General features: G+C 42.5%; 1 protein-coding gene across 23 annotated transcripts in view; it reads left to right on the top strand.

Moving 5' to 3' along the window:
• The window catches only part of PPEF1 (protein phosphatase with EF-hand domain 1), a 122,704-nt gene that overhangs the window by 14,702 nt on the left and 91,826 nt on the right, over positions 1–16,176 (top strand). For 6 of the 23 annotated variants that reach the window (XM_070258012.1, XM_070258014.1, XM_023634450.2 and 3 more), the window contains 3 exons: positions 5,528–5,614; positions 8,404–8,504; positions 15,594–15,758. In XM_070258012.1, coding sequence (XP_070114113.1) covers positions 15,710–15,758 — 49 coding nt within the window. In that variant the 5' untranslated portion in view covers positions 5,528–5,614; positions 8,404–8,504; positions 15,594–15,709. Of the gene's footprint in view, positions 1–429; positions 639–5,527; positions 5,615–8,015; positions 8,259–8,403; positions 8,505–9,921; positions 10,048–15,593; positions 15,759–16,176 lie in introns of those variants that run through there. The other 17 variants (XM_023634453.2, XM_023634461.2, XM_023634460.2 and 14 more) reach the window with 11 other exon arrangements.

Below are 16,176 nucleotides of genomic sequence, written 5' to 3' on the forward strand. Positions count from 1 at the left end.
TATACCGACATTTAAAAATAGGGAGATTTTACATAAAAATATGTTCAGCTTCTCTTGAAAAATTACATCGGGCAAGACTGGGCCAGCATTTCTGGATGGCAGCCTGAGAGGGAGCTACCAGTAAGTAGCAGCTGCCTCATATAGACACAATCTCTCCAGAATGTCCCATCGTTTCCACCCAGGCTGCCTTATTCATTTATATTATCTGTCCTAGCCCATGTAAGCATTTGAGATTGCAATCCCTGACTGACAGGTTAAAGTCTGACTTTGTTGTGATTTACAAGAATGATCACAGTTGGCACCGATCTACCTCCCTGGTTCACGTCCCCATCCTCCGCTCTATACACCCTCTATCTCCCAGTCTCAGGAAACATTACTCAACTATAGCATGCTCCTGTGCGCCCTGGAATGCCTTTCCTCACCTTTCAGGCTCTATGGAACATTTCCCGACTTGCCCTAGCAGAGCTAATATCCTTCTGGACTCCAAAAGAACGTGGGCGTATCTCTGTACCTACACCTCCTGTTTTGAGATTATTTGTGGACGAGACCATGTCCCTCATTACACTATGAACCTGGTAGGGAAATGAATCAGAATGTATTCATCCTTCTATCCCTGCCTCATCGCTGGAACATGCTCAGTAAGTACTTGTTGAATAAAGAATGGATGGGGTGCGTTTTCTGACTGGGATCTCTGTGTTTTGAGTTTTGCCCAGGGATAGAGAGCTAAAAGTGAAGTCAGAGGGAAGGGCAAGTGTTTTCCTTAGTGCTCATAGTTTACAGCAGAAGACACTGCTTCTGGCTGTGATTTAGGAAGGTCCTTGGCAGTCAAAGTCCGCCCGTGGGGACTTAATATCTGCAGACCCAAAGGCACTAAACCAGAGCCAGCTCTGAAGCTTTTAAAAAAATGTATTTTTAAATTAGTGTACAGTGAAATCAGCTTGTTGTTATAGTTTTGTGAATTTTGACACATGGATAGATTAGCGTAACCACCACCTTATTCAGGCTACAGAACATTGCCCCCCAGAACTCCGTCTTGCTCTACCTTTGTGGTCATACCCTCCCCCACCTGTAAACCCTGGCAACCACTGATCAGTTCTCCATCATCATATAGTTTTATCTTTTCGGGAATGTCATATAAACGTACGCAACCTTTTAAATCAGGCTCCTTTCACTCAGCATAATGCCTTTGAGATTCATCCAGGTTGTGGGGATCAGTAGTTTGTTCCTTTTTATTGCTGAGTGGCGTTTCAATGTATGGATATCCTACAGTTTGTGCATCCATTCTCCCATTGAAGGACATTTGGGCTGTTTTCAGTATTTGACCACATGAACCTGTGTACAGGTTTTTGTGTGAATATAAACTTTCATTTCTCTAAAGTAAATACCCAGGGGTAGGATTGCTGTGTCATATGGTAAGTGTATGTTCAACTTTATAAGAAACTACCAAACTATTTTTCAGAGTGGCTGTACCATTTTGCATTCCCACCAGCAAAGTATGAAAGTTTTAGTTGCTCTGCGTCCTAGCCAGCACTGGGTATTTAGAATTTTTTTAAACCATTATAATAGGTGTGCAGTATTATCTCATTGTGGTTTTTTTTTTTTTTTAAAGATTTTATTTTTTCCTTTTTCTCCCCAAAGCCCCCCGGTACATAGTTGTGTATTCTTCGTTGTGGGTTCTTCTAGTTGTGGCATGTGGGACGCTGCCTCAGCGTGGTCTGACGAGCAGTGCCATGTCCGCGCCCAGGATTCGAACTGACGAAACACTGGCCCGCCTGCAGCGGAGCGCGCAAACTTAACCACTCGGCCACGGGGCCAGCCCCTCATTGTGGTTTTAATTTGAATTTCTGCTTCCTTGAATCCAGGGGGAACTGGGTGGAAAAAATTGGTCAACTCATCAGCAGTTTGGTGATGCTTCAAACTCTGATCTTTTTCCTTAATCTGCCTTCTGCTATTTACTTTTCAGAGTCCTCGTGTGGCTTATTTATTGCTGTGTAACAAATTACTAAAAAACTTAGTGGCTTATACACATAATTATCCAACAGCTTCTGCGGGGCAGGAATCTGGGAGTGTCTTACACGGGTCCTCTACTTCAGGATCTCTCACAAGCTGCTGCAGTCGAGGTGCTGGCTGGGCTGCAGGCATCTTAAGGCCTAACTGGGGAAGGATCTACTTCCAAGCGCACGTGGTTGTTGGAAGGATTCAGTTCCTTGAGGTCTGTTTGACGGAGGGCCTCGGTTCCTTTCTGCCTTTTGGCCAGACTTCCCTCAGTCCGGTGCCATGTGGGCCTCTCCAACATGGCGGCTTACTTTATCAAAAGCACACGAGTTGCAAAGGCAATAGAGTCTGCTAGCAAGACAGAAGGTCACAATCTTTTATAACCTAGTCACAGAAGTGACATCCCAATACCTTTGCCATATTCTGTTGATTAGGAGTCAGTCACTATGTCCAGCCTTACAGTGAAAGGAAGGGGATTACAGAAGGGCGTGAATACCAGGAGTTGGGGATCATTGGGGACCATGTTGGTGTCTGCCTGCCACAGTCCTCAGATAGCTGCTCCCTGGATTCTGTACGGCTTTTATAGCTTCAATCAATGGGAGGGACAGGGTAGAGTGGGTAGAGTGTCCTTATTCCATCTTACCCAGGCCGGAACTCTCTGTGAAGCTTATTGATTTGATTTACGGACATTCAGGGTTAATTGAAGGAGATTTTTTTTTTAAGCTCAAGCCATCTAGGACCAAGCTAGGGTTAGACTAAGCAGTGGTCAAAATTTAAATTCTAATATCTACTAATCCTCTATTTATTAAATCACAACCATGGAAAGCACAACTTTTGTACCCAAGATGGAGCCTTTTCAAAGCCAAACTTATAAACTTCAACACGTGACAGCTGTTTCAGCCTGTCGTTGTGGCTGCTGACAAGGTGACCCCAACAGACACATCTGGCCAGCACTGGCCTTTATGAATTTCTTTCACCTGATAGTGACTTGTAACCCACCTTTTATTTCTTTTAACAACTTTCCAAATCTAGCCTCTCTTTCCTCGTACTTACTGTGGTTTTTCTTTTCTTTTTTTTTTGTGAGGAAGATTGTCTCTGAGCTAGTATCTGTGCCAATCTTCCTCTATTTTATGTGGGATGCCACCACAGCATGGCCTGACAAGCAGTGCTAGGTCTGTGCCCGAGATCTGAACCTATGAATCCTGGGCTGCTGAAGCAGAGCACACGAACTCGACCACTATGCCACCAGGCCGGCTCCTTAATGTGGTGTTTCAATACCCAGAACTCATCTCTGGAAATATGCTCGATCCTTTTTCTTTATTGAAATGTAAAGTTACTTGGTATTCCTTCCCTCTCTTCAAAAGGAAGCAGGCTCTTTAAATCAAGGTTCTTAAAATGTTTTTGATCATGAACCTCTCACAGTAAAAGCTTTTTGAGAATAGACCCCTAGTACAGGTATATTTATTTACTTACAACTAATACTACTGAACTCATATACTGTGTACATTGCCAAACGTACATGAAAATAGAAAATTCTAAAAGAATAAGAAAATAGATAAAAATATGAGTTCTGATATTTTGTTTTCTACTGTCCAGCAGACCTTCTGTGCATCTGCTGTGGGGCAGGTACCCCCTTTTGGAGACTACCAGGTGTTAGGAAGCTGGGAGTGGGTGTGGTTGCTTCCCATTGGCCCCAGCACCAGAGCTGGGAGGCCAGCCCGCCTTTGGTGCTCTAGGACATTGAGGTATCAGGGACCAGGAGTGCACAGACACCTTAAGTACTCACCACCCAACAGATCTGCACACACCATTTTTTTCAGTCTCTTCCCAAATCCAGCTGCTTTGCCTAGATTCTAGCATACCCCCCAGTGTATGTCGGAGCTGCCTGTTAGAATTACTTTTCTTTGGGAGAAATTGGAACTGTGGCCAGCTCTAGGAAGCTTGTGAAACAGGAGAGGTTTTCCTGCAATGCCCAGTCTCTTCCTTGTGAGGTAAGCAGCCATCTCCATTCCCCTCTGCCTTTCCATAGCTTGCTCCTACTACAGACTAACTGAGTGTTCTGGTTTGGGTTCCCTCAGAAGTAGACACTGAGACAAGTATTTGAGAGCAAGTTTATCTGGAGGGTGAAAGCAAACCCAGTAGGGGAGTGGGGAAGTGAGAAAGGAAAGACAGCCGAGGCAGCCAAGAAAGAGTAAATCCAGGCTGCAGAGGTGCAGGGGCTGCCCTTTTTCAACCACAGCAGACAAACGCTTTTCTCGACCTGCTTGTAAGCCTAATTGCAGCATTATAACTAGGAACTCAGTTTGCTCTGATTTTTATTTTACCTTTCCCATTTCACATCCTGGTTAAGTACTGCAAAATATACGTATCTACAAGAACACCCTCTTCTTTCCCTCACCTTTTTTCTTCTGGTTAACTCCTAACTTCTGGCTGCTCAATCCTCAGGTCTCAGCAGGGGCATCACTTCTTCTAGAAAGCCTACCTTCATCCCGTTTGTGGCATAGGGCTCTTTCTCTGTCCCCCTTACCTGTCCTATTAGAGATTTTGTCATACTGTATTGCTTTCATTTACTCATTTAATAAATATCTATGATGTGCCTGGCACTGTTTTAGGTACCTGGAGCTTATATTCCAATAGGGGAGACAGATTTAATTTGTAATTTTATTTTAATTTCTTATTTACCTATGTGTTTGCCCTACTTCATGCCCATTTTGTTCACAATTTCTTTTTTTCTTTTCTTTTTTTTAAATATTGGCACCTGAGCTAACATCTGTTGCCAATCTTCTTTTTTTTTTCTTTTTCTTCTTCTTCTTCCCAAAGCCCCCCAGTACATAGTTGTATATTCTAGCTGTAGGTCCCTCTGGTTGTGGCATGTGGGACACCACCTCAACATGGCCTGATGAGTGTGCTAGGTCTGTGCCCAGGATCTGAAACGGCAAAACCCTGGGCTGCCAAAGTGGAGTGCACGAACTCAACCACTGGGCCAAGGGACCGGCCCCTTGTTCACAATTTCCGTCCCTCAGCACAGTGCCTCCCACATAGGGGGTGCTCAATAAAAATCTGTTGAATTGAGGGGCTGGCCCCGTGGTCGAGTGGTTAAGTTCGCGCGCTCCGCTGCAGGCGGCCCAGTGTTTCGTTGGTTCGAATCCTGGGCACGGACATGGCACTGCTCATCAAACCATGCTGAGGCAGCGTCCCACATGCCACAACTAGAAGGACCCACAACGAAGAATATACAACTATGTACTGGGGGGCTTTGGGGAGAAAAAGGAAAAAATAAAATCTTTGGAAAAAAAATGTGTTGAATTGAATAGAAGAGCACAAGGCGTCTTATCTAAGGAGGACCTGGTGTTGCCATGGCCTTCCCTGAGGGGGTAGTTGAACTCTCACCTGACCTATTGGCTGTTTTCATATGATGGTGTGCCCATTGAGAGATAAATTGACCCACCTTGACTGTTAGGGAGATAAGTCTGTTAATGAGTGAGTTTAGAACTGTTAACATTACTTTGCCCATTATTTTTTCTTTTCTCAGGCTGAGAGAACACATCCCTGCTTAGCTGGAGGAAAGCCAGAAAACATTTGAGAAGAGGCTGGAACTTTCATTTTGCAGCCACACAAGGTGCTGACCAAGGCAATATAGTGTAATGATCATAAGTAGGGGTTCTAGAGTCAAAGTGTCTGGGTTCAAATCCCAGCTCTGCTCCTCATTTGTTGGTTGACTTCAGGCTATAGTTCCCAATGTGTAAATAGGGATAATAATAGTATATACAGTAGTCCCCGCTTATCCCTGGGGGATATGTTTCAAGACCCCCAGTGGATGCCTGAAACTGTGGATAGTACTGACCCCTATATATACTATTTTTTTCTATACATACTCACCTATGATAAAGTTTAATTTATACATTAAGCACAGTAAGAGATTAACAACAGTAACTAATAATAAAATAGAACAATTATAACAGTATACTGGAGTAAAAGTTACCATAGATCCTAGCAACTTCAGTGTACCATTTTTTTCTTTCCTTATTAAGTTGAGAACTTTCACCTTTTTACTTAAAGGAAGCACTTTATGGCTTGTCTTTGGCATGTCCGAATTGCCAGCATCACTATTCTTGTGCTCTGGGGCCATTATTAAGTAAAATAAGGGTTACTTGAACACAAGCACTGCGATACCATGACAGTTGATCTGATAACCAAGACAGCTACTAAGTGACTAACGGGCAGGTCATGCATACAGCGTGGATCCTCTGGACAAAGGGATGAGTCATGTCTCAAGTGGGGCGGAGTGGGATGGCGCAAGATTTTGTCAGGCTACTCAGAATGGCATGCAATTTAAAACTTATGAATTGTTTATTTCTCGAATTTTCCATTTAATATTTTTGGACAGTGGTTGCGGGTAACTGAAACCGTGAAAAGAAAAACCTTGGAAAAGGGGGGACTACTGTACCTCATAGGATGGTGTGTGGATTAAATAAGATTAGCATGTAAAATTTACAAGTGCCTAGAACATAGTAAGTGCTCAATAAATGTTATCATTGTGATTTATTCACATACATCAGTGCTGGTTCGTTTAGCAGTTGGAGGCTGGCTATAGAACTCTTTGTGGTGCTTGAAGTAACACTTTAGCGTTCTTTGTACAATGGGAAGATACAGTGAAGTTCTTCATTTTAAGCAAATTCTAAATTTTAGACAAGTCACATAAAGGGCACAACCAATCCAATTCATGGTCCAGAGGCTGGCCATTAAAACAACCACCTAAATCACGAGCTCTTTCCCTCCTTTCCTTTCTTTCTGTGATTAAACAAATATTTGGTGAGTACCTCTTATACATTTGGTGCTGGGGATGCCAAGAGGAATGAAATGGATCCTTATCCTTCAGGATTTCACATGTAAAAGGACAAATTACAGTGCACTTTGGGAAGCTTTATAATTGGACACACACATGGCTTTGAGAGCCAGAAGGCAGAGGGACTAACTCCCCCTTGGTGATTCAGGAAAGGCTTCACACAGAGGAGACATTTGAACAACTGTATCTGGACATAGCCATCATTTAATCACTGTGGACTGAATAGGCATCTGGCCGGAAACCCAGCCATATAGCGACATTGTCCATTAGTTTTCAGAAGCCTGGGTAATTATGCTATCATTTGCAATGTGCATGGTGGCCTTATCAGGTCCTAGTCTTAGAGTCCCTGCCATGGAAACCTGTACAGCTGTATTGCCTCATAATGAGGCCCTCTGATAATATTTAATATGCTAATAGAATTACAGAAGCCCAGGGCTGCCTTTCCAGTTATTTTTAAAGTGACTCCATTAGATTAAATAGCAAGCTAGGTAACCACTTTACTGGATCTCCTGTGGCTCTCAATTGCAGAAAGGAATTGGCTAAAGAGCAGCTTGGGTGGGGTTATGAAATGATGATGGCTGAAGTTCTTGAAATCCCAGCTCAAGGTGCCTAAGGCCAGTAAGCTCGAAAAGGCATATACTATGTAACCAGCTGGGAAGAGTTTGGGAGGAAAATTGCTGTCGGTGCAGCTACAGTCAATGTGAGACTCTGGGAACAAGATCACCTCTGGATTGCCTCGAAAGACAGCAGAACTGTGGCTGGTGGCATCCAGTACTGACACTGGCACTTCGATTTTTCAAATGTCTTCCCCTTCTTCCTTCTCAAACTCTGCAAAATTACAGGTCAACTTTCCTTTTTCTTTTCTGCTGATGAAGAGAGGTGAATCTCCCTCTCACAGACAGGTTCTCCAACAAGCAGCCGATTGAATAGCTGGAGGAATAAAAACATCATATAAATGAATTGGCAGCACAGCACCCAACAGCTGCTCCCTTAAACCCATGCCTGTTCAAGTCCTAAAGAGGAATGTTTTGTTTTTTCACTTCCTTCTCTTAATCGTACCCAGGTTACTGTAACGTTCCCTAAAAATCATCCTTGGTTGACCTAAAGAGTCAGCCACTGAGTGCTCTTCTGCTCTTATTTACCAAAATTCATTTTGTATTTTGTACTGATGCAGATTATTTATGCAAACAGCAGCCTGGTCCTGCTTGTACAGAGCCTGGTCCCCTTGGAAGCAGTCATGTGACCTCAGCCCATTACTTGAGAGCATCCCTTTATCTCCTAGCCCAGAACAGGGCAGGGTTGGGGCAGACAGCTGCGGCTCACGGGCCAGTCCAGCCTCTCCCGGATCTGCTGCTCGGGGCTCGCCTTCCAGGCTGAAAGGCAAAGCAGCTGGGGCATGTTCGAGTTATTTCTTTGTGTACGTGTGTGTATTTACTTCTTGATTTATTTAAGCAAGAGCTCTCTCTGCAGAGAACTGCAGAGGTGTGAGATGTGTGGAGTGTGTGTGTGTGTGTAGGGGTGGTGCTCCAGAGAGAACTGGAATTGTACCTCTTCTCTTTCAGACCTCTGCATCCCTCATAGAGAAGGTTTTTTCTCATTTTTGTTTCTCTTGAAACACCTGAGGTGAGGAAAAACCTCTGCATTGGCCAAGCAGAAGAAACAGGTAATACATTTATTTGTTCTTAGGTATTTGGGGCAAGCAGAAGTCTACATCATAAACATATATTGTGTAGCAACAGAACAGGGAACATGCACTTCTCGGAGCTGATTTTATTGCTTTGCAATTTCTCGGAATGATTTTTCTCAAAGATGCTGATTGCAAATTGTCATCATCTTAAAAATGTATTTAGATGACTTTGCAATCTGAAGGGTTGTGGCCTATTTCAAATGAACTCGGTATTTGGAAAAACTCTGTGGTTTCTTGGGTGAGAGCTAGAAAATGAGGGAAGGAATACTTTGAGAGACCCTTCTAGGCCCTTCCCCAAACCCCGCTACACAGTTTCATGTTCAGAAATCTTCCTTTAGCTCCCTTGGCCTCTTGCTATCTTAGGGGACCACAGGGTTTCCATCTATCTGTAAGAAAGCGAAACTGAATTCCTTGCAGTGTTCAAGAATTTTCTTTAGTGATTTAGTGCTTACATAGGTTGACCACATTGGGTCCTGAAACCAAGGCGTAGCTAACCTTCTAGTGGACGGACATTTTTGTTCTTTAATCATTAAGCAGAGTGGCTCTTTAGTTCTGCCACTGATCAGCTGTGCCATGGAGTAGGATATTTAATTTCTGAGTCTCAGTTTCCTATCTGTAATATGGGAGTGATGATACCACCCGAAGGTTGCTGTGAAAATTAACTGGAATAATAGAAATATAAAGCACCCACTGTGCTGAGTAAATAGTAGTCCCTTAATAAAGAGTGGTTCTTCGCTATTATTATTATTCATATAGTATTCTTTCCAATCTTAGTGCTCTCAGGGTAAAAGAGTCCCTTTCTTTGTGAATCTACAATTATCCCTGAACCGGTAGATACCCAAAGGGTTTAGTCTCTGGGAGGGCCGAGATAACACCTTCTGAAGGAAGAGATTTGAGCAAACCCAAGTTTCATTTCAACACTTCTACCACGGTGGGTACCCGCCCAGGCATGGCCCCTCCTAACTCATCAGCTGAGAAGAATTACTCTTTGTTGAAGTTGGTTTTTTCCACCACTGAGCTCCTCATTAGTCCTCAGTACAAGTCTGTAAGGTGTGCATTATTATCCCTGTTTTCTTATGAGAAAACTGAGGTGCAGAGGAATCAAGAAGCTGAGAAGAATTTAAACTCTGGTTTGTTTGACTTCTAAACCCTAGGCTCCTCTGGGCCAGGGTTAGGCAGTTAGAAACAACAGATATTCTGGAGATGCTTTACCTCAAAAGGGTGCCTGCTAGGCTCTTTGGGAAACAGTGGACACTATAGCTCTTAGAGTTTCATATTAGAGATGCATATTAACATATTGAAGGCTCTGAGGAATCCTGCTGTAAAGAAACCTGTTTAATCCTACTTCTCCTGAACTTATTTGATGGTGGGTCCTTTTTTGCCTTATCCCTAGAATCATAAACCACATACAAGTACTCTTCCACAAACACACTTTGGAAAATCTAGCATCAGGCCAAGCTGCCTCCTGATTACAATCCTGTCTGATATAGCAACAGATGCCCTCAGACACCTTCCGGGGGTAGGTAGTTCCTCCCTTTTCTTTCTTTCTTTTTTTTTTTTATTGAGTTCATAATAGCTTACAACATTGTGAGGTTTCAGTTGTACATTATTACTTGTCCATCACCATATAAGTGCTCCCCTTCATGCCCTGTGTCCTTCCTCCAGCCCCCTTCCCCTGGTAACCACTGAACTGTTCTCTTTGTCCATGTGTTTATCTTCCACATATGAGTGAAATCATCTGGTGTTTATCTTGTTCTGTCTGGCTTATTTCGCTTAACCTAATACCCTCAAGGTCCATCCATGTTGTCATGAATGGGATGATTTCGTCTTTTTTTATGGCTGAGTAGTGTCCCTCCCTTTTCTTATCCTTTCATCTCATGAGACCCAGGAAGAGTCACCAGTTCAGTCACTGAACTGTGACTTATTCATTTAAGACCCCAGTCACAAGCAAGTGCTACAGTGTTCTCCTGGAAAGGTGGTGATGGAAGGGGCCTCTTTAGTGTAGTCTGCCAGGGACTCCTCTACCCCACTCTGTGCCCCTTACTTATATTTAGGCGACAGACATCAGACTGTAGAATCCTTGTTTTGTTGAATACCAAAGAGAATGTAGCAGGGGAGCCTGGAGAGGTATCTGTTCTCCATGTTCTTGTCTACACAGTCCGAGGGGCAAGAATTAGACCTGCCTATCTAACTCCCACTTTGGGGGCTGGGGTGCGGTGCCAGTTGAATGCCTATGCCTTCTAGATTTGGGCTCCTCAGGGCTAGAGCTAGAGTAGAAATTTCTCACAAAAGCCAGCATCTCTAGGAAAAGCTGAGTTTCTAACAGAGGAAACCACACAATTCACATCTAGAATGCCAGAGGCGGAATCAAGGTCAAGGTGGCTGAGCCAAGGTGTGGGAGTTCAATAGAGATGCACTTTGAAATAAAATAAAGTTAAGAATGAATAAGAACAATTTGCGGAGGCTGGGCTAGCACTTGGAGTGTGCTTGATGGCCGAGGTTAGGTTGGCTCCAAGGGCCATCTTTTGTTCTTTCCTTTATTTTCACCTTGGGAAATGCAAAGTGGTTAGGATGAAAAGAATTGAAGATCATCAAACAGTTCCACCCTCCAATTATCCCCTCTTATCCCCTGACACACACACGCAGTGAAAACCTTTTAACAGAAGCCTTAGAAGCCTATCCTTTTGCAGATTAGGAGTGAGTACCAATGATGAGTCACTATTTTATGTTTGTGCTCTAAAGCTATCCTTGGTATATATTGGTGGGGGCAGCAGCACTGGGCAAGTTTCAAGTTTTTTTTTTGCTAAGATCCACCTTTTCAGTGGTTCATGTCACTGACTCTGGCATCCTTGGGTCTTTGTGAACACTGCAGAAACTCTCCACCTTTTGGGCTGGAGAATCCCTTTCAGGCCCCAGGGAATCGTTTCTTGAGAGACTTCTTTGGTACGCTAAGTGCTTTTCTAATGCAGACACAGGGCGGGAACTGGAAGAAGCCGAGATTTTTCCCAATGATGGAAAATCCCCAAATCATTTTTATCAGCTTTGCAGCCAGCTAGAGATGTCCTCAAAGGCACACACACCTGTAAAAACTTGCTTCCCTCTCTGCCTTTAAGTAGGTGATTACCATCTAGGTTGGGCAGTTGTGGGACTAGTAAGTGGCACCTGGTCTTAACCAGCCCTTGTTTTGGTGAGAAGTAAAATGAGCTCTTTTTTTTTTTTTGACCTGTTACCTGAGGGAGAAAAACAGTTTAAAAATAACTTGCTTAATAATTATTTAATAATGTAAAAATTCTAATAGCAAATTATTTTTTCTAATAACCAAATAATTCTAGAACAATTCTCATTTCTTTCCATCATGATTTAAAATTTTTCTTTAAAAATGGGTGTATAGGTACTACCCATTTTCTGGTTTAATAAAAGGCTTTTGTGTAATCAAATGGCACATATCTGTACCCAAAATGATGGACGAATAATGGCTTTTAACAATTTTGAAAATGACTCTGGTTTAGAAATGTTCACTCTTTTATCCATTCATTCATGTAGCATTTATCAAACACCTGCTGTGTGAAAGGTACTGTGTAGGTGGCAGAGATTCAGGGAGTATTTAGAAAGAAAGATACCCATGGAGCTTACAGTCTAGCAGAAATATACTCAAGTTTGATACTTTTTAGTTCCTAGTGAATCTTTTTTGTGGAATTTTGTTTGTTGTGTAATGAATTAACTGAGAGGTAGCTGAGAACCAAATGCTTTTGGAAACATATTGCTTAATTTTTTTTCTGGAGAAAGAAAATCAAGTTTGAAATACAGGTCTTCCTCAACTTACGATGGGGTTACATCCCGATAGACCCATCGTAAGTTGAAAATATTGTAAACTGAAAGTGCATTTACTACACCTAACCTACCGAACCTCAGAGGTTAGCCTAGGCTGCCCTAAACGTGCTCAGAACACTTATGTTAGCCTACAGTTTGGCAAAATCATCTAACATAGAGCCTGTTTTATAGTAAAGTGTTGAATATCTCATGTAATTGATTGACTACTGTACTGGAAGTGACAAACAGAATGGTTGTATGGGGACGGAATGGTTGTAGGTGTATCAGTTGTTTACCCTCGTGATCGTGGGGCTGACTGGGAGCTGCAGCTCCCAGCCACTGCCCAGCGTCACCAGAGAAGATCAGACCACACATTGCTATCCTGGCAGAAGACCAAATTCAAAATTCGAAGTCCGGTTTCCATTGAATGCATATCACCTTTGCACCATTGTAAAGTTGAAAAATCGTGAGTCAAATCATCTTAAGTTGGGGACCATCTGCGTATCACTTCTTATTGTTGAATCAGTGTTTGTTGCCTACTCAATGCCCGGCTCTTGCGTACTCATAAAAAGGGGTAGAAAAAATAGCATATAGATGGAGGGGAAGCCCAAGGGAGATATGGAGAGCGATGTTTCTCAAACTGAGATATGGGGAGTGCCTGCGTCGAAGTCCCCTGAAGGGTGCACTTTAATTGCAGATTTCCAGGCCTCCCAGACTGCTTGAATCCAAGTATTGGCAGTCTGCATTGGGAGTCTGCAGTTTTTGAATAATCTGCCCTGGTAAGTCTTGTGCTACTTATGTTGGAGAGCACTAATCTAGGCAATTGGAGAAGCTCGCTAGAAGTAGATGAACTACTTCAAAGGGTGGTGAAGAACCCAGCAGATGTGTTCTCATAGGCACTGCAGATAACCTTTGAGAAATTTCTGAGTTTGGAGAGAAGGCAGGCGATTGGTAAATAGTTTCTCATTCTTAGAGATGACAAAAGAGTAGATACCAGAAGCCACAGACTTATAAGCCTGATGTGACCTCTGGAAAAATTCTGTTCCAAACAGATGGAGTCAAAGCATTTAGAGGAAAATCTGATGATCATTAGGCATCATCATGGGTTTGCTAAAACGGTTTCTTTATTAGAGGTTGTCAAATTTTGTTGCGCATTAGAATCATCTAGGGAGCTTTACAAAATCTTGATGCCCAACCCCTACTCAATACCAATTACATCAGGACCTCTGGGGATGGGACCCAGGCATCGGTATTTTTTAAACTGCCCCCCCCCCAAATTCTGGTTTAATGAGGTGCTGTTTGAGCATTGGGAGTTTTAAAAGCTCCCCAGGTGATGCTAATATGCAACAAAATTTGACAACCAGTTTGTCTATATGACATTAGGCAAGTTGCTTAACTTTCTTGCACTCTGTAAATTCCAGGTAGTTTTAAAGGTCTCTCCCATCGTTAAACTTCTGTGATTCTGTTATTAAAAATCATGCCAATGGAGCTAGCCTGGTGGCATAGTGGTGAAGTTCACACTCTCCATTTCAGCAGCCCTGGGTTCGCTGGTTCGGATCCTGGGCACAGATCTACGTACCACTCATCAAGCCATGCTGTGGCAGTGTCCCACATGCAGGGTAGAGGAGGATTGGCACAGATGTTAGCTCGGCGATAATCTTCCTCAAGTGAAAAGAGGAAGATTGGCAACAGATGTTAGCTCAGAGCCAGTCTTCCTCACACACACATACACAAACATCATGCCAAACTGACTTCCTTTCTTCCTCTCTTCTTCCCTCTTCTTCCTTCCTTCCTTCCTCCCTCCCTCCTTCCTTCTCTTCCTCTTCCTCTTCCTTTTTTCTTCTTCTTCTCCTAGGATAGGCTAGAATGTCAAGGTGTCAAATTATATACCTTAATTTCATTAAAATATGTAGCAAAATTTCCCAGGATGTCTCATAGAGAAATAAGATTATAATTATGATGGGTAAATTGACCACCTAACTGAACAAATATGCTCAGAGAGTGTGAAGGTAATGGATCTGTGGTAACCCTGGAGAATGGTCTGGAGTGGAATGGCACAGGGGTTGTTCTGTCCTAGGAGCTGACCTTGTTAACATTTTTTATCCATGATGTAGATAAAAAAGATGTGAAAGAAATGCCTATCAAATTTAGAAATAACCCCAAATTTTGGAGGGTTAATTAGTTCAGTACATAAAAGAATCAGGCCTAGCTCTGATTAGAATGTCTGTTTTTTAAGGTTATTATTGTTTTAAAAATATTTCCATAATTCAGATATTTTGCTCATTTTATTTTGCCTCTCACTTTGAGTCGAAATTTTGAAGCTTTTAGTGTAGTTCTAATGGAAAAATAGATGTGCCTATAGTAGGGTCCTCAGTCAGTTGTTTTCTGACTTTGTTCCTACTGAGAAATGCACAGAGATTAGATCAGGCTGGTTTGGAGCATCACAATTTAAAGGAAACATCACCCAAAAAAAGCAATGAGGTGGGATACTCCGGAAAGGAATTGTGTTGCAAACTCCCATGGAGTGATTGTGGAAGATCCAATTTAGCAGTTTCAGCGAACTCCTGGGAAGGCCTGGTGAGCGTGAGAGTAGACTTCGGAGGGGCCTCAGAAACACTTGGAGAGCTTGTTCAAAAAGGCCCTCCCACAGATTCTGATGCCTTAGTCTGGGGGGAGGCCTTGAACTTCCTTTTCTTAAAGCAAGCATCCCAACTGATTCTGAGAAATATTGTCAAGAACTCCCTTTGATTTTAATTTTGGCATAGTTGTTTAAATATGTTGTTTTTGTTTCATAGTCAGCCTCCAATTTGTATTTTTAAAAGCCAACATCGATTTAATTATTTTGAGCTTAAAACCAAAACAGTTAAATTATGTCAGATGCTGCATATCCCATTCCCTGTATTTCAATTAGAAAATTGTGTGCTTACATTTCCATTTTTCTGTTCACTTTTTTATTGAGGTCATAATAGTTTATAACTTTTATTTTCATTTTTAATGCTTTATTTTATACAGATCTTGATCTGACCTAGACACGGGGAAAATATAATTTACATCTAGCAGAGAAGCAATCCGTAGTTGCTCTGTTGCTGCTGCTGTGTTTTGGAAAATAAACCAGGATTAAATTATGTCTGATCAGTTTCCACATCACATGATGAACAGCAGTGGAGAAGAAGCCTAAAATGAAGCCTGCCGTGCGGCCCTTAGATACCTTGTTAACAGACGCTTTCCTCCCTCCCTCCTTGTCTTCCTCCTCAGGATCTATGACTGAAGTGGATCGGCTAGGAGGGGCTCCTCGCAGCATAAAGGGAGGCACTTTTCACACTCTGTCTTGGAATGAGAAGTTGAATTCACGAACACACGATTGAGAAGACATGGGCTGTGGTACTTCATCTTCAGCGAAAGACAGGAAATCTGAGAGAGGTGAGTGCTAGGATCGCGCCTGTCTTTGTGAATGGAAAGGGGAGAGCGAGCCAGATTCACCCTCTCCCTTTCTCCTTCACTCACATGGTGCTCGAGCTGCCCTCTGCGATTTTGCACAAGGCATCATCACTTGCACTGAAGGTTAAATGTGGGGATAACATGGGAAACTACCTTTAGGAAGATGTAGCTTTGAATTTATGATGTACCATAAAGCATTATTTAAGAGAGATTTTATGTTTGATTTGATTTCACTTGGAAATGTACCAATATAAAATCTCAATTTAAGACTCATGGACAGAGAACCAGAAAGGCTCTGTACATTTATGTCTCTTTATTCCGTACACTTATAAATAGCTGTATCCATACCTATGTGACATTTAGTAGCATCATTGAATTTTTATTAGATTTTATAACTCAA

This window comes from Equus caballus, chromosome X, assembly GCF_041296265.1.
Source record: "Equus caballus isolate H_3958 breed thoroughbred chromosome X, TB-T2T, whole genome shotgun sequence".
Taxonomy (NCBI): Eukaryota; Metazoa; Chordata; class Mammalia; order Perissodactyla; family Equidae; genus Equus; species Equus caballus.